General features: G+C 35.9%; 1 protein-coding gene and 1 pseudogene across 8 annotated transcripts in view; both read left to right on the plus strand.

Annotated features, from left to right (window-relative positions):
- Positions 1 to 23597, plus strand: part of ADGB (androglobin) — a 183430-nt gene that overhangs the window by 13231 nt on the left and 146602 nt on the right. For 7 of the 8 annotated variants that reach the window (XM_063631697.1, XM_055266654.2, XM_063631728.1 and 4 more), the window contains exons 2-4: positions 3336 to 3498; positions 12720 to 12812; positions 21934 to 22005. In XM_063631697.1, the coding sequence (XP_063487767.1) occupies positions 3336 to 3498; positions 12720 to 12812; positions 21934 to 22005 (328 nt within the window). The remainder of the gene's footprint in view (positions 1 to 3335; positions 3499 to 12719; positions 12813 to 21933; positions 22006 to 23597) is intronic. The other variant, XM_063631718.1, reaches the window with a different exon arrangement.
- LOC129477767 (uncharacterized) lies at positions 7680 to 7801 on the plus strand (annotated as a pseudogene).

A 23597-nucleotide genomic window follows, 5' to 3' on the forward strand; every position in this document is an offset into this window, starting at 1 on the left:
GTTATCACCTTCCACTGTGTTTTTCCTACCTCAGTGTATTAGTTTCTTATGGCTGCTAGAATAAAATATCACAAACTTAATGGCTTCAAACCACATACATTCATTGACAAATTCATTTGGAATTCTCGAGGTCACAAGTCCAAAATGGGTCTCACTGAGCTACCAACAAGGTTTCGGCAGGGCTGCCTTCCTTTCTGTAGGCTCTAGGAGAAAATCCACTTCCTTGTCTTTCCAGCTTCTGGAACTTGACCACTTTCCTCTGCTTGTGGCCACTTTTCTCTGTCTTCCAAACCCAGCAATTTTCCCTTTTTGCTTTCTTCAGTAGTCACTTTTCCCTCTAACCTCCTCCGACTCCTTCTTCCACTTTTGAGCACTCTTGGGGTTACTCTGGGATCCCCAGATAATCCAGGATAATCTCTCCATCTCAAGGTACTTAATCACATCTACAAGCTTCCGTTTTCCATGGAGGGTAACATATTCTCAGCTTCCAGGGACTAAGATGGGTATGTATTTGAAGTAGGGTTTGGTGGTTATTCTGTCTGCCACATTCAGTGACTGCTTTCTTTTCTTAGTGTTCACAGTTATTTCCTCCTAATCTCTCTGACCCTTACATATAGAGTACCAGGGCAGAAATACAGCTCTGTTGATTACTAGAGTATTGAAATATTTTTATATTTCTCGGTAAGTAGTCTTAAAAATTACCAATAACTCTTGAGTTCCAGACATTTCTGCCTTTTGCCCTAGGTCCCTGACTTTCCCTGAGGACTTTAAATCTTTGTTCCTGCTACATAAAATACAGAATAAATGTCTGGCTTAGTTGGAGGCTTTGAAGACACTGACCCAGCATTGTGGTCAGGGTCCATTTAGAATTGTTCTTGCTCAATCTAGACCAGCTGCTACCATCCCTGGGTGTGCCCCTTCCTTAAGTAGTTATTTTCTTGACGATTTCATCCAGTCTTAAGACTTTAAATACCACCTAGATGCTGATGACTCTCAGAGTTTCAGTTGTTGTCCAATTTTTTCTCCCAAACTTCAGAATCTGACATCTAATTACCTACTCAGTATCCTCAAGGCTGTATTTTTGGCATCTAAAGCACAATCTTATTTATCAGTGCACTGCTGCTTTATGCCCCATGCCTCAATTTTTCTTCATACCACGGTGTTCTGTTGATAAGGAAATATCAACTCTATCTGCTTTCTCTATCTTAAAGTATATGCAGAATCTATTTCTTGCCTTCTCTTCAGTCACCAAGCCAGTCCAAACCCCCATCAGTTCTCTCCTCTTAATTCAAAGCATTTTACATTGTCTCCCTTCTTCCTCTGGTCTTTTTCAACATAGCAGCAAGAATGATCATCAAATTCTAATAATACCATTTTAGACCCCTGTTCAGAACCCTCCTTTGGCTTCTTATCTCACTCAGAATAAAGACCCTCCCCCCGCCTTAGATCAATCAACTTCCATTGCTTTTCCTCCCACTCACACAGCTTAAGGCACACTGACCTCCGTATTATTCTTAAGCTAAGTCAGGATGTCCTCTGCACCTGGAATACTCTTCCTTCCTGTATCTGGAGCATTCTTTGATGGATAGTCACATAGCTTGATCCCTCACTTTCTTTTATTATTTAAATATTGCCTTACTATAGACATTTTCCTTAACCATTGTTTTAAAAACTGAGTACCTTAACTCATCAGTTCCCCTGTACTGTGTTATATTTCCCTTTAGGAGTTTCCTGTTTGAATACAATCACATACCTCATAACAACACTTTGGCCACTGATGAGCCTCATATATGAGAGTGGTCATCTAGTAAACTAAGGCTAATTTATTATTGAAGAAAGAAATTGTTTTTACAAATTTAATGTAGCCTAAGTGTACAATATTTATAAGGTCTTCAGTAGTGTACAGTAATCTCCCAGGCCTTCACAGTCACTCTCAAATCACTGACTCATTAAAAGCAACTTCCTGCAAGCTCCACTCATGGTAAGTGTGCTATACAGGTGTACCATTCTGTTGTAACTTTTATACCGTGTTTTTACTGTATTTTTCTATGTTTAGATGTGTTTGAATACACAGGTGCTTACCATTGTGTTACAGTTGCCTGCAATATTCAGGACAGTAACAGCTGTACATGTTTATAGCCTAGGAGCAATAGACTGTACCATCTAGCCTAGCTGTGTTGCAGGCTATACCAGTTGTGTAGTGTGCTTACTAGGTTTGTGTAAGCACACTCTGTTGTTTGAAGAACAACAAAATTGCCTAACAATGGATATCTTAGAATGTATCCTTGTTGATAAGCAGTGTGTTACTGTATACTGTATATTTTACTTAATTTATGATATTTAATTTGTATCTAGAACCCACTAGGATACAAGCTGTATAGAGATTTTAGTCTGTTTTTTTTTTAACTGCTTATCCCACCCACTGTCTATAGGCAGGGTTTTAGCCTCACAAGTCGTTAAAAACTTGAACATTAAATAATATACCTATTTTACACTTTAAAAATCATGAAAATGAACAAAAAGTAGCATTCAAGGTTTAGCAATATGGGAATTGTAATACACATATATTTAAAGTAGGAAACAAGCCCAACTTTTCAGTAGAAAAATAGTCAAAATCTATCACAAACCTTAAATATGCATACACTTTGGTATAGGAAGGCTCCTCATTAAAATCTATTGTAACAAAATAATGTGAATGTACACAAAGATTTTGCAATAAGAACAACCACCATAGTCTTGTTTATGAAAGTGAAAAATTTAAAAATTTTAAAAATCGACCCCCCTCCAAATTTCCAAATATAGAAGCTTAGTTAAATGAAATAAAGTATATTTGTACAAAAGGATCTTATACCATCCTAAATTAGTATTTAGATAAACATTTAGAACTTGAGAAATATTAACAATATGCTGATGAAGTGGTAAAAAGCAGTTTATACAAAGTATATGCAAAATGATTTAATTTTTGAAAAAATATATGTAGACTGATAGATACATAGATGGGATTCTATATATCAGTCTGAGAATACAGCTATTTATCAACTATATGTTGTTTGTGTTCATGATATTTGATAATACTGCATATCTTTTTTTAAAATTCTTACATCAGTAAGTAGGGACTAAGGCTCCACTTTAGCTTATGAAATAAACTCTTTGGGTTTATTTTAGTCTTTAGAAACTTAATATGTAGAAGCTGCCTAGCTACAAGTATGATTGTATTAAAAATGTAGTTAGTATGACTCAGCTGAGAAGACAAATTTATGTTATGCAGTTAATCCAATATTTGATCTCAGAGATTTTAATTAAACCTAACCCACCCACTCTCTGTCTCTGTCTAGTTTCTATCCTTTTGGCAGTAATGTACAATCTGGTTCAATTGAACAAAAGAAGGGGAAATTCCCAATCTGGCCAGAGTGGAGTGAAGCTGACATAAATTCAGAAAAGTGGGATGCAGGCAAAGGTGCAAAAGAAAAGGAGAAAACAGGAAAAAGCCCTGTATTTGTAAGTAGATGTGAATGTGACTAGGTTTCATTTTGGTTTTTAATTTTATAATGGAATGAGATTTGTAAACATAAATAGGTATTCATTCTTCTCCATAATCTGCATTCAAAAGGGAAATTTTTTATTTGCGTATCAGCCCCACCTCCCAACACTCCCACTTTGTCTTTCCAAGCCTTAGTCCTGATCTTTGGTGAATCATATTTGGGTAAATTGGAAGAAAGAGATATTACCAAAGAATCATAATGAAATAAAGGAAAAATTAAGAGATAGGGCAGGTTAGCCAGTCAACCTTGGACAGAGTTTGGAAACAGGCATTTATAAAGAGTAGTTAAGAAAATGAAAATCCACAGTGGACTTGGAAGCTGTGACCGGGAGATAACAGGAAAGATAATTTTTTAAAAGAAATGTTAACTGTGAGATGAAAACTGGATTCCTCCTCGTATCTCCTCAAGATATGTGAATAAAGATCCTCACTGCTCTTCATTTACTTTTTGTCACATAAACATGGCATGTCCCTGATATTGGCGCTAAAATGTAGAATTTCTGTCTTTTCCAATTATATTACTTTATGTTATTTTGCCTATTTAAAAATGTTTATTTCTAAAGACTTTGACGTTGAGGCTATGGGTCTGACTTTCATTTAAAATATGACCTATTTATTGGGTGCAACAATTCATTTAAAAATATTTATAGAAAACAATATAATTTTCAAGACATAAACATAAGTGCCAGAAGGGTTTAGCTGAACTTTACATAAAGCATTCTGAAATAGTAAATCTTAGCATGTACGTTTTGTTCACAAAATATTGCATTACAAATTGCATGATTCATATTGGTCAATTTGTTAACAAAAGGTACTCAATAAAGGTATTGCTGACTCTGTTAGCACCTAAACAATTTCCAAATTAGCAACATGTAAGGGAGCAAATTCTTTGCACCACATCTAAAATGATTATGGAACTTCTAGATGCAGAGGGCTTTGAATTCTCTGGGTTCAAATGAAAATTGGCATATTCTATGTATTTTTTTCAGTGATTCAAAACTTATGGAGAGAGAGAAAGAGAGAGAGAGTGTGTGTGTGTGGGTGTGTGTGGGTGTGTGTGGGCATGGGTGTGTGTGGGTGTGGTAAAACCTAGGATAGAACCTTACTTTCCACTTCCAGTCTGTCACAATTTCATCCATGGCTCTTGAAGTAGTAGCTTCTTCACTGGAGTGAGTGGTGGACAGTGTCCAAGCCTTGTGATTGCATCTGCATGAAATGGTTGCATGGTAGCTCTTAGCCCTGATTTGCAGCATCCATATTTTATTAAGATTAATTTCCTTAAGCATCCAACTATAACAAGTATCCTGGGAGTTTTGCAGAAGGCCGCTTCCCTAGATATGAGGCTAGTCATCAGGAAATCAGCCTCAGATGAATTCACCCTTCCCTCTAAGTTCAGAGAAACGTCTCACTTCTTTAGCTAAATGATGAGAACTAAAGGATGTGATGGGTGAATCAAATTGTGAATATATTATGCAGTACTGTAAGGTTATTATAAGGGACACAGATGAGAAAAATAATGTGGAAAGATTACCCTTAACTTCTTAATGAGGGAGGCCCAAATCCTGGGGAAAGGGAACCACAACAAGATCAGTTCCACATTCACCTTGTTCTTTGTTTATTTATTTTTTCCTCTCTCAAGTACATTTATTAATTCAAGGCATGAAGATTAGGGATCAAGCACAAAGTAGTGTCCTGGGACCTGTATCAGTTTCTTGAGCTGGAGAGACAAAGGATATTGCCTAGGGCCGCTAAAGCAATCCAAACTCGAACCAAAACCCCAGGGCTAATGGCAGAGAAACAATCTCAAAATTTTGCATATAATTTTATTTTAAGATATATACTCAACTCCTAAACTACGTATGAGGGATAAGCTATGGAGCAAATGAGTAAACAGCAGCAGCTTGAAGGCAAAATAAAAAACGATTTAATGGTACTTTAGAGAGAAATTTAGGAACATCAAGCTAAAGGGACCCCAATAAACACTCCAGCTTTTTTAGACAGTGCACCAGACCAGTTATAGCATTCTGTATAAAGTAAGGGAAAACCAAAGTTACACCAGCCTTACCAAATCCTGAAACCCAGTGTTGACTGAGTCAGGTACATCTTGTACTCTGCCTGCCAAAAGGAAATAAATTCTCCTCTCTGGAATAACCCATCATTATCTAGAGCCCATATTAATTTTTATACTCAGTGTGTATTATTCATTAAAAATTATTAAGCACGTGAATTCTACCAGATGTACAAAGATAAGCTTCTACCATTCTTACTGAAACCATTCCAAAAAATTGAGAAGGAGACACTCCTCCCCAACTCATTCCATGAGAACATCATCATCCTGATAACAAAGCATGACAGAGTCACAACAACAACAAAAAACTTCAGGCCACTATCATTGATGAACATCGATTCAAAAATCCTCAACAAAATACTTGCCAACCAAATCCAGCAGCACATCAAAAAGCTAATCCACCATGATCAAGTAGGCTTCACTCCCAGTATGCAAGGTTGATTCACAATAAATGTGATTTATCACATAAACACAACTAAAGACAAAAACCACATGATTATCTCAATAGATGCAGAAACGACTTTTGATAAAATTCAATACCCCTTGATGTTAACCTTTTTCCCATTTGCAAAAAAGTGCAGCTCACTTCCAGCATTCATTTAATTTTACATAAACATACTCTTTGAGGCTGATGCAAATCTGACTGATTTTCAATGTGAAAATAAAACATAAAAAGCTGTTCTTATAGCAAAGACTTGGAACCAACCCAAATGTCCAACAATGATAGACTGGATTAAGAAAATGTGGCACAGATACCCCCATGGAATACTATGAAGCCATAAAAAACGATGAGTTCACGTCCTTTGTAGGGACATGGATGAAGCTGGAAACCATCATTCTCAGCAAACTGTCGCAAGGACAAAAAAGCAAACACCGCGTGTTCTCACTCATAGGTGGGAATTGAACAATGAGAACACATGGACACAGGAAGGGGAACATCACATACCGGGTCCTGTTGTGGGGTGGGGGGAAGGGGGAGGGAGAGGGATAGCGTTTGGAGATATACTTAATGTTAAATGCTGAGTTACTGGGTGCAGCACACCAACAAGACACATGTACACATATGTAACTAACCTGCACGTTGTGCACATGTACCCTAAAACTTAAAGTATAATTTTAAAAAGCTGTTCTTAGAGTTATTTCTAAACAGAACAACAGAACTTCTCTAATCTTAATGTAACAGAAATGTATATGATGATCAGTTTAATAATTTTCATCATGTGATAAATTTCAAAGCACAGCACAACACAAAGTGGAGCATCACCTTCCGCAAAAAAAAAAAAAAAAAAAAAAAAGCATTTCTCTCCAGATGGTCTTGCCATCCTTGCTGTTGTGCAAGCCTCAAACTTTGCAGTGACTACTTGGATTTCATTTCATTTCCCTGATATTGGTAATAGGCTTTTGGGCAAAATGATTTCCAGACAGGTGAAGAGGTGTGGCATCACCAGAACAGGGTGACCTTGAAGATGTTGCTGCCCTGGCTTGTGATGCTTTTCCAGCATTTTTTTAATCAACGGGAATCTGAGGTTTACATGGCTAATCATGTGCTCAGGATTGTCCTTCTTGAACAGGATGTAGGAATTCAGTGCTTTGATATTTAGAGGTGGCGAAAGAATTTCTTATACCAAACGTGTTTTATCTTGGGATAAACACTGCAACTGCAAGCACTGCTGGTGAGTATTCTTGGATGCAAATGGGAAATGGTTAAAAACTCTCAACAAACTAGGTATGAAGGAACATACCTCAAAATAAAAAGAGCCATCTATGAAAAACCCACAGTGAACATTATACTGAATGGCAAGAGCTGGAAGCATTCCTCTTGAAAACTGGCACATGACAAAGATGCCCTCTCTCACCGCTCTTATTCAACACAGTATTGGAAGTCATCCAGAGAAATCGGGTAAGAAAAAGGAATAAAGGGCACCCAAATAGGAAGAGGGGAAGTCAAACTATCCCTGTTTGCAGATGACATGATTTTATATCTAGAAAACCCCATAGTCTCAGACCAAAAGCTTTTTCAGATGGTAAACAACTGCAGCAAACTTTCAGGATGCAAAATCAGTATACAGTGCTCACTTCAGCAATGCATATACTAAAATTGGAATGATACAGAAAAGATTAGCATGGCCCCTGCACAAGCATGCCTCCTGCACAAGCATGGCACACAAATTCGTGAAGAGGTACATATTTTTAATTAAAAATCTAACTTCACAATTGAAATAATTAGAGAAGCTAGAACAGATTAATCCCAATGCTAGCAGAAGACAAGAAATAATGACAATTAGAGCTGAACTGAAGGAAATTGACACATGAAAAACAATTTCAAAGATCAACAAATCCAGGAGTTGTTTTTTTGAAAAAATTAATAAAATAGGCCACTAGCTAGACTAATAATGAAGAAAAGAAAGAAGATCCAAATAAACACAATTAGAAATGATGAAGGGAATGTTACTACTGACCCCACAGAAATAAAAACAGCTATCAGAAACTACTACAAACTCCTCTATGCACACTACAAAACCTAGAAGAGATGGATAAATTCCTGGACACATACACCCTCCTAAGACTGAGCCAGGAAGAAACTGTTTTCCTGAACAGACCAATAACAAGCTCTGAAATGGAATCAGTAATAAAGGGCCTACCAATCAAACAAAAGCCCGGGACCTGATGGATTAACAGCTGAATTCTACCAGATGTAGAAAGACTAGCTGGTACCATTTCTACTGAAACTCTTCTAAAAAATTGAGAAGGAGGGACTCCTCCCCAAGTGATTCTATGAAGCCAGCAACATCTTGATAACAAAACCTGGCAGAGACACAACAAAAAATGAAAACTTCAGCCCAATATTCTTGATGAACATCAATGCAAAATTCCTCAACAAGATACTTGCAAATCGAATCCAGCAGCACATCAAAAAGCTAATCCAACATGATCAAGTAGGCTTCATCCCCAGGATGCAAGGTTGGCTCAACATATGCAAATCAATAAATGTGATTCATCACATAAAACTAAAGACAAAAACCACATGGATATCTATATAAATGCAGAAAAGGCTTTTGATAAAATTTGACACTGCTTCATGTAAAAACCTCTTAATAAACTAGGTATTGAAGGATCATACCTCAAAATAATAAGAACCATCTATGATAAACTCACAGCCAACATTATTGAATGGGCAAAAGCCAGAAGCATTCTCCTTTGAAAACCACCATAAGACAAGGATGCCCTCTCTCACCACTTCTATTTAACATAGTATTGGAAGTCCTAGCCAGAGCAATCAGGCTAGAGAAAGAAATAAATCACATCCAAATAGGAAGAGAAGAAGTCAAACTATCTCTGTGTGAAGACGACATAATTCTATATGTAGAAAACCCCATAGCCTTGTCCAAAAAGCTCCTGCAGCTGATAAACAACTTCAGCAAAGTTGCAGGATACAAATTCAATGTATAAAAACCACTAGTATTCCTATACACCAACAATAGCCAAAATGAGAGCCAAATCAGAAAGGCAATCCATTCACAATTGCCACAAAAGGAAGAAAATACCTAGGAATTCAGCTAACCAGGGAGGTGAAACATCTATACAAGGAGAACTACAAAACTGCTCACCCGGGAAAACATTCCATGCTCATAGATAGTAAGAATCAGTATCATTGAAAAGGCTATACTGCCCAAAGCAATTTACAGATTCAATGCTATTCTTATAAAACTACCAATGACATTCTTCACAGAACTAGAAAAAACTATTTTAAAGTTCATGTGGAGCCAAAAAAGAACCTGAATAGCCAAGGCAATCCTACGGAAAAAAAAAAAAAAAAAAAAAAAAAAAAAAGCTGGAGGAATCGCGCGACCTGACTTCAAACTATACTATTATACAAGGCTATAGTAACCAAAGCAGCATGGTACTGATACAAAAACAGGCACATAGACGAATGAGGCAGAGTAGAGAGCCCATAAGTAAGGCCACACATCTATGGCCATCTGATCTTTGACAAAACTGACAAAAACAAGCAATGAGGAAAAGACTCCCCATTCAATAAATGGTGCTAAGATAGCTGACTAGCCATATGCAGAAGATTGAAGCTAGACCCTGTTCTTACACCATACACAAAAATCAACTCAAGATGGAATAAAGACTTAAATGTAAAACTCAAAACTATAAAAACCCTGAAAAACAACCTAGGCAATACCATCCTGGACATAGAAATGGGCAAAGATTTCATGACGAAGCCACCAAAAGCAATTGCAACAAAAGCAAAAATTGACAAGTGGATCTAATTAAACTTAAGAGCTTCTGCACAGCAAAAGAAACTATCAACAGAGTAAACAGACAAATCACAGAATGAGAAAAACTATCTGCAAACTGTACATCTGACCAAGGTCTAATATCCAGTATTTATAAGGAACTTAAACACATTTACAAGAGAAAAACAAACAACCACATTTAAAAGTGGGCAAATGACATGAATAGACATGAACTTCTCAAAAGAATTCATACGTGCAGCCAACAAGCATATGAAAAAAAGCTCAATATTACTTATTATTAGAAATACCATTTCACACCTATCAGAATGGGTATTATTAAAAAGCCAAAAAAGAACAGATGCTCGTGAGGTTGCAGAGAAAAAGGAATGCTTATACACTGTTGGTGGGAGTGTAAATTAGTTCAACCATTGTGGAAAGCACTATGTCAGTTCCTCAAAGAGGTATAACTAGAACCACTATTTGACCCAGCAATCCTATTACTGGCTATATACTCAGGGGAACATAAATCATTCTACCAGAGACTCATGCATGTGAGTGTTCATTGCAGCACTATTCACAATAGCAAAAACATGGAAGCAACCTGAATACCCATCAATGACAGAATGAATAAAGAAAATGTGGTACATATACACCATGGATACATATATACCATGTGGTAGGTATATACTATGAAACCATAAAAAAGAACAAGATCATGTCTTTTGCGGGAACATGGATGGAGCTGGAGGCTATTATCTTTAGCAAACTAATGCAGGAACAAAAAACCAAATACCACACGTTCTCACTTCTAAGTGGGAGCTAAATCATAAGAACTTATGAACACAAAGAAGGAAACAACAGACACTGGGATCTACTTGATTAGGGAGGCTAGGAAGAAAGAGAGGAGCAGAAAAGATAACTATTGGGTACTGGGCTTAATACCTGGGTGATGAAGTAATCTGTACTACAAACCCCTGTGACATGAGTTTACCTGTGTAACAAACCTTCTCATGCACCCTCAATTATAAAATTAAAGGGTTTTTTTTTTAAATTACCAGACATGAAAAGAAACAGAATCAAGCGACTGAAAACCAATAGAAATTGATCCATGAACATCTTAGATTTTGGCATTGTTAGATATAGGACTTTAAAACAACTAAATATTTGCAATAAAGGAGGGGAAAATGATGTGAGGAAACCCCAGAAGTGTAGCAACAGCTCCTGGAAATTCAATCAATTTTTCGATGACTCGCTTTTTGAGAATCTTGACTGGATGTTGACGTACACTTTGTCTTCATTCAAATTATTCCAGTATCTTAAAGGTGACAGTAAACTACATCTTCCAGATGAACATACATACTTATAATGTTCAAACTATACACAATGCCCTCAAATATAACCTGTTTCTCAGGCCACACCAGCCTTGGGGTAAAAACGTGATTACTATGAAAATCACAAAACAGTACTTATTTCTTCCTGTCCTTATTAACTCAGGTGAAACTTAGTCGCTCTTTTTCCTATACAGATAGTTTATATTCCTCAGGCATTTCATTTATAACCTGACAATTTTAATGTTTTTTTTTTTAAGGACCTTTTAAATTCTTAGAACTCTTACATAGTACTTACCTGAAGCATTTCTAACTTACTAGATTGCTAGCATTTGAGAGAACACATTTGGATATTGTTCTTTCTCCAGAGCTCACTAATTGACCCATAATAAGAGTTCAAAAATTAATGAATTAATTGCATTCTTGGGCATTTATCCCAGATAAATGGAAACTTACGTTGTACAGATGTTCACAGCAGGTTTATTGGTAATAGCCCAACCCTGGAAACATCCCAGATGTTCTTCAATAAACAATTGATGAACAAACAAATGTCTTTACATGAAATACTACACAGCAATAAACAAGAACAAACTATTGATACCTGAAACAACTTGGATAAATCTCCAGAGAATTATACTGGCAGAAGAAAAGCCAATCCAAAAGATTTCATACTTCCTTACAATTATACTACAAATGGTGGGATTTCATCTATATAACATTACTGAATGTTATATAGACATTCAGTACAGAATGACAAAATTATAGAAATAGAGATCAGAGAAGTTGTTGCCAGGTGTTAGGGATGGAGTATGGGATGGGGAGTGGAAGCATAGGTATGGCTATGAAAAAGCATAGGAATGGTACTTGTGGTAATAAAACTGTTCTCTATCTTGACTGTCAATGCCAATATCCTGGTTGTGATACTGTATTACAGTTTCACAAGATGCTACAATTGGAGAAATTTGGTAAATGGCATATAAGAACCTATTGTATTATTTCATACAGTTGTATATGAATCTATAATTATCTTAAAGGAAAGAAATTAATTTTAAAAATAAATAAATGAAAATCAGGTCAAACATCCAAGTTTTATTTACATATAATCTTGTTTATGATACTAACAGTTGAAAATTAAATAAATATTTTTAAATCTTCTCCATTCAGGTAAAAAACATTTTTTTCAATGGAGAATGTGGCCATATCTGGCCCATGATAAATTGCTTTCCTGCCATATCTAATATACTTTCCACAGCATCTCATGCTTGTTTAGGCTACCTCCTATACAATCAAAATGTTCCTCAACAATCAATGAGCATATTACATGTAATCATTGAGTATATGTTAATTATATACAGTATTGTTAAATTCAGTATTCTTTAAATACTCCATGAATTAGCTCTTACAACAAGGACACAGACTGCTTTGTAAAGGCTTATTGATTGACCAAATCTATGCACTTATTTCTTTTTTATTAAAATTGTTGTTTTTTTGTTTTAATAAAAGAATATGGAGAAAAAACTCAATTTATTTTTATATAGCATTTTTTTGAGGACCCTGAAGGAAAGATTGAGTTACCACCATCCTTGAAAATTTATTCCTGGAAACGTCCACAAGATATTTTATTTAGTCGGGTAAGAAAGTTTTTTCTATTAAATAAAATACTTACTATGTGGATGTATTATCCTACTGATAAAAATTTGCATTTTTTGTAATGATTTAGGGTAATTTTCTCTTTTGGTATTCAGTAAAAAAGTAATTGCTTTTTGGCAACTAATCAAAACTAAATGTTTATTAATATAGTTTAATGTTTCTTGTACTGGTGTCTAAGAGATTATTGAATTTTTGTTTAGAACCTTGATTTTTCTTCTTCCCTCCAAAATGTTAACTTATAACTTAAAACGTTGTATGAAGTTATTCCTTAATTTCTAATTGACACACTTCTTTCTGCTTCTTTGCATGAACATTCATAGCATGGAAGTCTGTTTTCTCTGGCGTTTATTAGCATTAATTTTCCAGCCCAAGAGTTTTGCACATAGATACCTCTATTTCAGGGATTCTTGAAGCATTTTCCAGAGAACACTTTTATTTCTGGATCTCATGCCCAACTACGTGAATCATATTGACTGGAATATCACTCAATAAACTTTCATTTTTAAATAGCACTTATAGAAATTAAATCTTTAGACACACTGGTCTATCTTCATAACAGCTATATGTTAGTTTGAATACATTTAGATTTTCCAAGGGTTTAATTACGACTAATGCATTTTTTCTTCCTTGAATCTGCTATTATTTTCACCTAATGCATAGGAAACCAGTGGGCTAAATTATTTAGAAGTAGTCAAATTGTTGTAAATAAAGCTGATTGTTCTGTACATTTGTGGAATCCATTAAAGCTATGTATCTATATGAAATGTACTTTATTCCTAAAAGTTTTACCCTCCTTAGAACTGCTACTAATTCAAGAAAATATAATATATCCACCATATTTTTCAAGTACTCTTACTAGTTGAGTAAATCAGATGAATCTAAATTCAAAGATTAAATAAGATACAAAAATAATATCCTATCTGCCAGAGTATTTTTTGAATGCCTACTTATAAGAGATTTGAAATAAAATAAATAGAATATATATGAGCCATGCTTTTAAGTTACTTATAGTATAACATTGACATGAAGAATATGAATTTCGTGATATTAATATAATGTACTTAATGTGTTACTAACAATATTCAGTCTCTGCTCAACGTGAGTACATGGTTTACATTTCATACAAATAAAGGGTATGAATTCCACAAGATGATGATGTTGTAAATTTGGATAAGTAGAAAAGATTTTTCCCTGAGGTTCCCTTGGTCAAGGAGGTGGGTCTGCCCAGTAATTTGAGGTGGCCTTAGGATGTTACTTTTTAGTATATATTCCCCCTTTCGTTTTTGGGCAAGACATGCCAGAGACAGTATCAATGGTCAAGGTTTTATTTTGGCTTATACTAATGTCAGGCTGGTGTGGCTACCTGTGCCAGGCCATCGTGTTCCTTGGTAGCACCCCTATAGCCAAGGGACTTAGAGTCAAAAGACTTACAGCCAATTAACCATTTTAGGCAAGATAGGAAAAGAGGTAGGCAGGTGTTTATTAAATATTAAAGCCCTCTTAAGTAATATAAGAGCCCAAAGCTAAAGTCAAAAAGCAAAGTTACAAAACTGATCTGTCTGTAAGTTTTGTGTTGAGCTATCAGCTGTTTAGGCATCTGTGTGCCCAGGAGTCAAGACTCTGTAACTTAACAGTAGAAGGATTAGTTAATAGCACCTGATAAGAAACTTTTCAGTGGGGTGAAGGTAGTGATACTAGAGTCCATGACCTGACTGGAAGTTGTAAAAAATATTTTACAACCTTGTAGTGATTAATTTTTATAATTTTGATAAGTTTCAGCAACACATCAGAGGCTGAATTTAGAAGAATTTAACTTCTGATGACATTTGTCAAAGATGTTAAAGGGCTCAAAATATTTGATCAAAACGGAATCACAGGCTGGCTATGGTGGCTCATGCCTGTAATCCCAGCACTTTGAGAGGCTGAGGCAGGTGGATCATTTAAGGCCAGGAGTTTGAGACTAGCCTGGCCAACACGGCAAAATTCTATCTCCACTAAAAATACAAAAATTATTCAGGCATGGTAATGCATGCCTGTAATCCCAGCTACCCAGGAGGCTGAGGCATGTGAATCACTCGAACCTGGGAGGTAGAATTTTCAGTGAGTCAAGATTGCACCACTGCACTCCAGCCTGGGTGACAGAGTGAGACCCTGTCACAAAAAAAAAAAAAAAAAAAAACAGATTCCTGGGTCTGATAGTTAAAAGACTTTAAAGACATATGTATATAAGGTTACATGGATGTAAAAACCTTAACTCTTTTTAGTCTCAGGGTTTTAAGCAATCAAAAACCTAATAATTATAATATAGGAATTATCTTAATAAAATATAAAATCTTGTTTATTTTAAAGCCAGTTACCCAAAACACAAAGAGAAATCTTTTTTAGTGTGACTGATTTTCCTTACAGAAAGCCATTTAGATAACCTAGAAGTCAAACATGATGAAAAAAAGCACTTGAATTGAATCTGACACAGGAAGAGTATGTTCAAGGTTATGAGTATAGTAGGGGAATACATACTTTTTAGTAACTGCATGAGAGGTTTTCTGATTTCATTGAAACATTTAGACATATTAAAAAAGCCAAGAGCAGAGAATCAAGTTATAGTGTGGGAAAACATTGCCTTTATTTTATACTTTATTACTTTCATTTTATTTTTAAGATAAAACATTTTAGCATCAGGCCACAACAACAACTAGAACCAGATGAAAAAAGTTACAGGATCTAATGAAAAAGCTGAAGGAGAAAGTTATCATCTTAGTCCTTCTGAAGGGGAGAAAGAGTTGAAAGCAGCAAAACACAACAAAGTTGAATTTTTGAATGTGATTCTGATAAGTTTTTAAAAGAAACAAATAATGGAATTTAAATAAAAACTTATAGCAATTTTATTGAAAGAAAATAAATATCTTAAGAAAACCTTTCTTTAACATAAGGCCCAATTTTAGAAAGACTCTAGAAAATAATTTAAAAATATATATAGTCAACTTTATCACATACAGAGTTTTTAAAAATAAATTTCCCTTTATGAACATTGTCACAACTTACACAGATCATATATGACACGTTTGGACTTTCTTGTTTTATGTGGTCTTCTTTTTTAAATAATAAGTCATTTTATTTTAGGCCAAACATTTACTATCTAAGTTTTTTACACAAAATTATTATTTTTATAACCTTTTTTAACCAAAAATATACTTTCATATTTATATAAATCTCTCTCTCTTTTATTTACTTTTTTTTACTTTATTTTATTTTTAGAGATAGGATCTCACTATGTTGCCCAGGCTGGTCTTGAACTCCTGCACTCAAGTGATCCTCCTGCCTTGGTCTCCCAAAGTGCTAGGATTACAAACACTGGCCACTGTGTTCAGCCACTGTATTAGTCCATTCTCACACTACTATAAAGACATACCTGAGACTGGGTAATTTATGGAGAAAAGAGGTTTAATTGACTCACAGTTCCACAGGCTGTACAGGAGGCATGGCTGGGGAGGCCTCAGGAAACTTACAATCATGGCAGAAGGTAAAGGGGAAGCAAGCACTTCTTCACATGGTGACAGGAGAGAGGGAGAGTAAAGGGAGAAGTGCATATACTTTTATACCATCAAATCTCATGAGAACTCACTCACGATCATGAGAATAGCAAGGAAGAAATCTGCCCCCATGATCCAGTCACCTTCCAATGGACTCCTCCCCCAACATTTGGAATTACAATTCAACATTAGATTTGGGTGGGGACACAGAGCCAAACCATATAAGCCACCTTTTTAAATAAAAAACTTTTAAATAACCCCTAAATTATATAAAATTATTTCAGATAAGAACACAATTTATAGAATTATATATTAACTAAAATTTATATTTTTAGTAATGTTAACTTTTCATGAAAACCTAAGCAGCAAGAAATCCTTAACTGTTTATCAGATGTTGGCATTTTATAAATGAAACCATTTTACAAATTTTAGAAACACATATTTTTATATTAAACCCATTTTTAGTTGGAAATGACCCAGATATCCAACGAGCATCCAAAATAATTTTAAGATTTTAAATTACAGAAACAGTCTTCCTACAAGCATTTATCTCATTTTTATGTACTCAATTTTTTATTTTTAACAGTGTATAATAGATTACTTTTGAAAACTGAGATATTAAACAAAGGTAGTCATTATTTAAAGTTGTTTTTGTTTTTTTTTTTGCTAACCATTTATCAAGTCTGTGAACATTGGATATTCACCTAAATAAGAATCTTAAAGGGAAATACGTAGGCATTTTGCTGATAACTCAGAAGATTTAGCCATTTTTATTGAAACAACAATATTAAGTTAGTCTTATTTGTTTAAAAAAAAAGTCACACAAAGATTATTTTGTTTTTGGCTGGGTTGATAGTCTCACAATATTTGTGCCAAACTCTGACACCTTAAAATAACTAGCAAAGGCAAACATAAAACTTATCTAGACAAAAATGTATGCTGATGATTCTGAAGACATTTTTATTTTTATTTTACTAATATTTTTTTGAGACAGGGTCTCACTGTTGCGCAGGCTGGAGTGCAGTGGCATGATCACAGCTCATGGCAACCTCAACCTTCTGGGCTCAGGTGGTCCTTCCACCTTAGCCTCCCAAGTCGCTGGGACCATACACAGACACCACAATGCCCAGCTAATTTTTCTATTTTTTGTAGAGACAGAATTTTGCCATGTTTTCCAGGCTGCTCTCTTAGTTCCTAGGTTCAAGCAATCTGCCCACCTTTGCCTCCCATAGTGTTGGAATTACAGGTGTGAGCCACCATGCCTGGCTTTATTGTACTCATAATTTTAAAACAAGTTTTATTTACCAAAGATTCGTATGAACTTGAAAAGAATTTGGACTTATTTTATGAATACTCATTTACTCATAAGCCAGTTTGGTAGTATGTTAGACACAACAAATAGCATAATACATGCACATATACATAAACATATCTAAACATGTATATGTATTATATATATACACACACACAAAGATCCAATAGTTTTTATCTAAGAACTCTAGCCATGAGACAGCATCAAAAACTCACTACCCTATCAAAGATAGCTGGATCCATATTATTTTTGAGAAGATTGGGACCTGTCCACATGGCTAAACTTTGTTTGCCCTGATAGGTAATCCTATAATAGCTGTGGACCAAAATTTTGGGTAAAGCCGTTTTCATTTTTAAAATATGTTTTATCCTTTTGTCTTCGGTTTTAAATGAGTTTCCAATGTTTACATTTTAGCCGAAACTGGATGAACTGTATAAGAAAAATAAAATGTCCGAATAACCTTGAAATCATAAGTTTTATCTCAGCACCAGTAGCTTAATAATAGCAGATTCAAAACAGGCAGAAAAGAAAAGAGAAATAGCTTTAGAAGACTCTCCTTAACTCAATAGTTGCAGGTTAAGTATTTGAGCTCTGATTTTTTTTTATTGTAATTTGCCCATCAGTTTTAAATTTTTCACACAAACAAGCCACGATATGTAACCAGCTGGAGTCCCAGGTAGACTAGAAAATAATTCACGTTTTTTTTTTTTCCTGCACAAAGCTTGACACAGATACAATAAATACTCCTGAGTCCCTCCCACCAAAAAAAAAAAAAAATCAAGGGCGAGGATTTTGGAAATAGTTTCTCCCCTAGTGAGGAGAGGAGAAGCCTGTTTTGCTGCATTCTGACAATCAGATGGACCTGGTCTTGGCTGGTGCAATTGAGACCATTTCAAAGCACCCTCAGAGGTAGGGGCAAGACTAAACAGACACAAACGCGAATGGATCTGACGCAGACGGAGCGCTCCAAACTAATCCCTGAAAGGGGTTACTGGAGAAACGTCCTGAGACCTTGTCTCAAATGCTGACAGCACCACAGTTTAATTGTCCTGCATTAAGTCCAGATGTCACAGAGGCCAACACAGCAGCACAGATGACCTATACTAGGTCTAGACAGCTAGAGAAACCAGATGGCAGCAACAGAGGATTTTCAGGTGCATTCCAGTTGACTTAGCCAGTTCTTGAAGCCGGTTGACTTCCCAGATGTTGCCTTCCTCACACCGACAGAGAATGATAGCAAGAGCTGATGCCATGAAAGGGAGGGAAGGGAAATTCCCTGAGACAAAGGCAGTCTTGGTAGCTGCTGGTCCCAGGTATGGGGACAACTAGCCATGAGCTGCTGGCATTTGCAAGTGGCCCCTGCCCTGCCTGGTAGCATTAACAAATAATCCTTGGCACACTGCTGCAGGCAACTGCTCCACTCATTGGAAACCAGGCATACAGGCTGAGTCACTTGAAACACACAGTTTCTCACAAAGGGCACCAAATTCGTAAGTGACTCAAATTTGGCCGCTCACTGCCCAGAGGCCAGAACACGAGAAACAAGATGTGGTGAAAGGAAAGTAACTTTATTCAAATGCTAGAAGTTGGGGAATGGCCAGGCTTATGCCCTTAAAAGGCAATGTTTGCTTTGGGGGCTAATTGAGGGAGTTTAAGAAGGAAAACGTGGTAGGCGAAACATGTACCAGTGGTTCAGGAGGATGCAGGTCTGCAAATCTCCTCCAATGGCTATCTTGAATATTTGCCCACCCGCAGCTCTGGTTGATATCATTGATATCATCTTGACTTTGGCCTGATAATGGTAGACTAATCGTTCGTAACTCCACTTAAGCAGGAGAACTCTGCAGCTGGGTCTCTATGCCTGGTTTATTTCAAAAGTAGCCCCTGGGATTTTTAAGCAAACCCATAATTAGATAAGTGAGCACTGCATTGAGATGCCTGGTGGGAAAGGAGGGAAACTAAGTTTTACAGTATATTTTATGGCTAACAGCAAGAAAGGAACAAAAAGTCTCAAAATGCATTTTGAAGCTAAGCTACTCGATTACACTGTTATAAAATACCTTAAAATCCTGAATTTAGGATAGCAGAATAAACATGAGCCCTTCCAACCAAAAAGGTTAACAAGTTCTGATCACAGAGTAACTTACCAGACCTGTTTATTTCTGAGAACTAGAAATGAGTGGCCCAGACCCTTCAGCATTGAATGTGTTGAATAGATTAGAATGTCTGAAGATTTATCCTGCCCCAGGTACAGGTATAGGCAGTAGAAGTGTGAAAATGCCATTGTAGAGACCTCTGCCTTAATATTTGTTATCATTTACAAACTTAATTTCTACTCTTCACTTGTCAGCAGGAGGCTATCAAGACTAATACTTCAAACTTTAGGTATCTAATACTTATTAATGTATAGCTTATCAACTTTGGTAATCACTGAAGCATAGGGGCATTTTAGAAGCGTTCCATCACAGTCAGTCAAGCCAGAAGAAACTATGTTTATAATTGATGATCTGCAAAGTCAATTCAAGCCTTTAGGGTAGTTTTAGGTAAATTTTTCTCTAACATTTTTTTATTAACTTTTCAAGATGCTACTTGTATATAGATAAGTGAAAGTAATTGATGGTGTTACCTTCCCTAAAAACCTGATTCTCTAATCAAAACCATTTTCACGTTAATTTGGTATGTTAAATATATATACTTGATATGAATTATAGCTCATTTTTTAAAAGTTACAATTCATATTTCCCTATTAGTTTTATTTTATTATTATTTATTGGTACCTGATTTAGATGTGTACTAATTAAATAATGACCATTAAAATAATTTTTTAATCTAACAGGATGTTAACTTGAACAAGATTTTAAAAAGCTATCACAATCTCAAACAAAAATTTAACACTAACAAAATAGACAATAATCATTAAATGGGAGAAAAGCTATCATGGCTAGTATTAGTCATCCAAGATGAAGATATTTTCCCTGCTATCAGATGTTAACTAAGTTTTCAGTTTTAGCTTTAGTGGTTGATTTAGATTTTAAAGCCGTGGTCCCCAACCCTGGTCCATGGACCAGTACCAATCTGTGGCCTGTTAGGAACCGGGCCACACAGCAGGAGGTGAGCGGCGGGCGAACAAGCAAAGCTTCATCTGTACTCATAGCCACTCCACATCACTTGCATTATCACCTGAGCTCTGCCTCCTGTCAGAGCAGCAGCATTAGATTCTCATAACAGTGTGAAACTTACTGTGAACTGCGTGTGCATATGAGGAATCTAGGTTGCATGCTCCTTATGAGAATCTAATGCCTAATGATCTGTCACTGTCTCCAGTCACCCCAAGATGGGACCATCTATTTGCAGGAAAACAACCACTGATGCTACATTATGGTGAGTTGTATAATTATTTCATTACATATTACAATGGAATAACAGTAGAATTAAGTGCACAATAAAAGTAATGTGCTTGAATCATCCCCAACCACTTCTGACTCCTTGGTTCGTGGAAATATTGTCTTCCACTCGACAGGTCCCTGGTGCCAAAAACATTGGGGGCCACTGTTTTAAAGTACCTTTTAATCTCTCAATTTGTGTGTCTATTCATGCTAAGTTTATCTGCATAAGGAATGGAAAACCAAATATCGCATGTTCTCACTTATAAGTGGAAGCTCAATGATGAGAATACATGGACACATAAAAGAGAACAACACACACTGGAGCCTATTGGAGCATGGAGGGTGGGAAAAGGGAGAGGATCAGGAAAAATAACTAATGGGTACTAGGCTTAATACCTGGGTGATGAAATAATCTGTACAACAAACCCCCATGACGTAAGTTTACCTATGTAACAAACCTGCACATGTACCCTTGAACTTGAAAGTTAAAAAATAAAAATAAAAATTTACCTGCATATATATGTATTTTATTCCTATAGTAAAATACTGTATCTTATTGACATTAAATTTCTATCACCCATAGCTCTAAGAATTATGTTAAGGAATAATGTGTTTATTTCTTATTTCTCTGGTTGTGAGAACTGAAATCAGGGTGACCTATTTCCAGCACCAATCGATTTATGCCTAGTGTTCCATTATTGGAACGCTAAGCATGTGGGAGTTATTTATATCCTACTGCTCAAGGTCATTGTCAAGGTCTGATTGCAAAAATTCAAAAAATTGCAACCTCAGGCATAAATGGATTAAAACTGTTTCATTAAATTACTTTATTATTTTTCTTATGAAGTAATATATACATATATATTTTTTTCAGACTCCAGTAGTTGTGAAAAATGAAATCACATTTGACTTATTTTCAGCAAATGAACATTTACTCTGCAGTGAGGTATGTACAGAAATACGAACTAAAGTCTCATTATGAAATACCTTCCAGTACTGCTTAAACCATTCCCAGACAGTCAATTTCAACTCTCCCTTGCTCACCTTTATGTTTTGGTATTATATATATATAATACCAAAAAATATATATGGGGGTGGGTGTTTGAGACAGAGTCCTGCTCTATTGCACAGGCTAGAGTGCAGTGGTGTGAACACAGCTCAGTGCAGTTTCAACCTCCCAGGCTAAAAATAATCCTCCCACCTCAGATTCCTGGTAGCTGGGACTACTGGGATGTGCCATCACCCCCAGCTAATTTTAAATTTTTTGGTAGAGATGAGATCGCACCACATTGCCCAGGCTGGTCTTGAACTCCTGGGCTCAAGCAATCTTCCCACACGGCCTCCGAAAGTGCTGGGATTACAAGCATCAGCCCCTGTTCCTGGCCAAAAATTGTATATATTTAAGGTATACAACTTGATGATTTGATATACATTGTTAAATATTCATCACAATTAAGCTAATCAACATAATCATCAACTCAGTTATTATTGTGTGTGTCAGTTACTATTGTGTATTATTGTGTGTGTGTGTATATGTGTGTTAAGAACACTGAAAATCTATTCTCTGAGCAAATTTCAGGTATGCTATACAATATTGTTAACTACAGCTGCATTGTTGCAAGTAGATCTCAATAACTTATCTTTCAGAAGTAAAACTTTGTACCCCTTACCAACATCTCCCCATATCCCCCTCCTTCCAGATCCTGGTAACCACTATTTCTCTATCTGTTTCTCAGACTTTTGTATTTTTAGATTCCACATATATGTGAAATCATGCAGTTATTTGTCTTTGTTTGGCTTATTTCACTTAAGGTAACAGTATTTTACACACCAACATTCAAAAGGGAAATGAAGTCTCTTTAACTGAGTTTAGTGAGCCTCTGTTCTCCTGCTCCTGGCCTCAAAGTAGCTGTATTCTCTCCCTCTGGGCTTTTCCCCTTGGGATCCACATGACCAGCAATGGACATGAAGCAGCTGCCCATCTTGCCCTATGCCATGTCAAGAGGAGGGTACAGTGATGATGTATGATGTGATAGTGCAAGGGAAATTGGGGTGTACTTGGATTGCAATACCTCTTCCAAACCAGGAAGGTTTTCAGCACAACTGTCCTACTTCCTGTGGGAACTCATCTCCCCACCTCCTACTCCCCACCTCCCCACCCCATGTTGGGTTGGGTTTTATTCATCAAAAGCAGGCCTGTTCCACTCCTCTAAGTTAATTAAATCAGAAACAAGGACTTTTAAAAATTATTTTCTCCTAAGACTCAGAGGAGTGGGGCATAGTCAATATTGATTAAAATACTTTTTATCTTCAATATCTTGACCAATATTAAAATCAAAATATTGTCTTTCTTCAACCAGTTATACATATTAGTATAAAATTATCTCTAAATCTTTTTATTTTGTAGCATAAAATACGCCTATTTTATGAATCCTAATCCCACTTAGACTTTAGCTTTTCATTTTTCAAGGGAAGGCAAGTATAAAATATTCTACAATAAATTTTCCAGATATACAGGAGGATATCTGCTTTGTCTTT

This window comes from Symphalangus syndactylus, chromosome 2 (genome assembly GCF_028878055.3).
Source record: "Symphalangus syndactylus isolate Jambi chromosome 2, NHGRI_mSymSyn1-v2.1_pri, whole genome shotgun sequence".
NCBI classification, from domain to species: Eukaryota; Metazoa; Chordata; class Mammalia; order Primates; family Hylobatidae; genus Symphalangus; species Symphalangus syndactylus.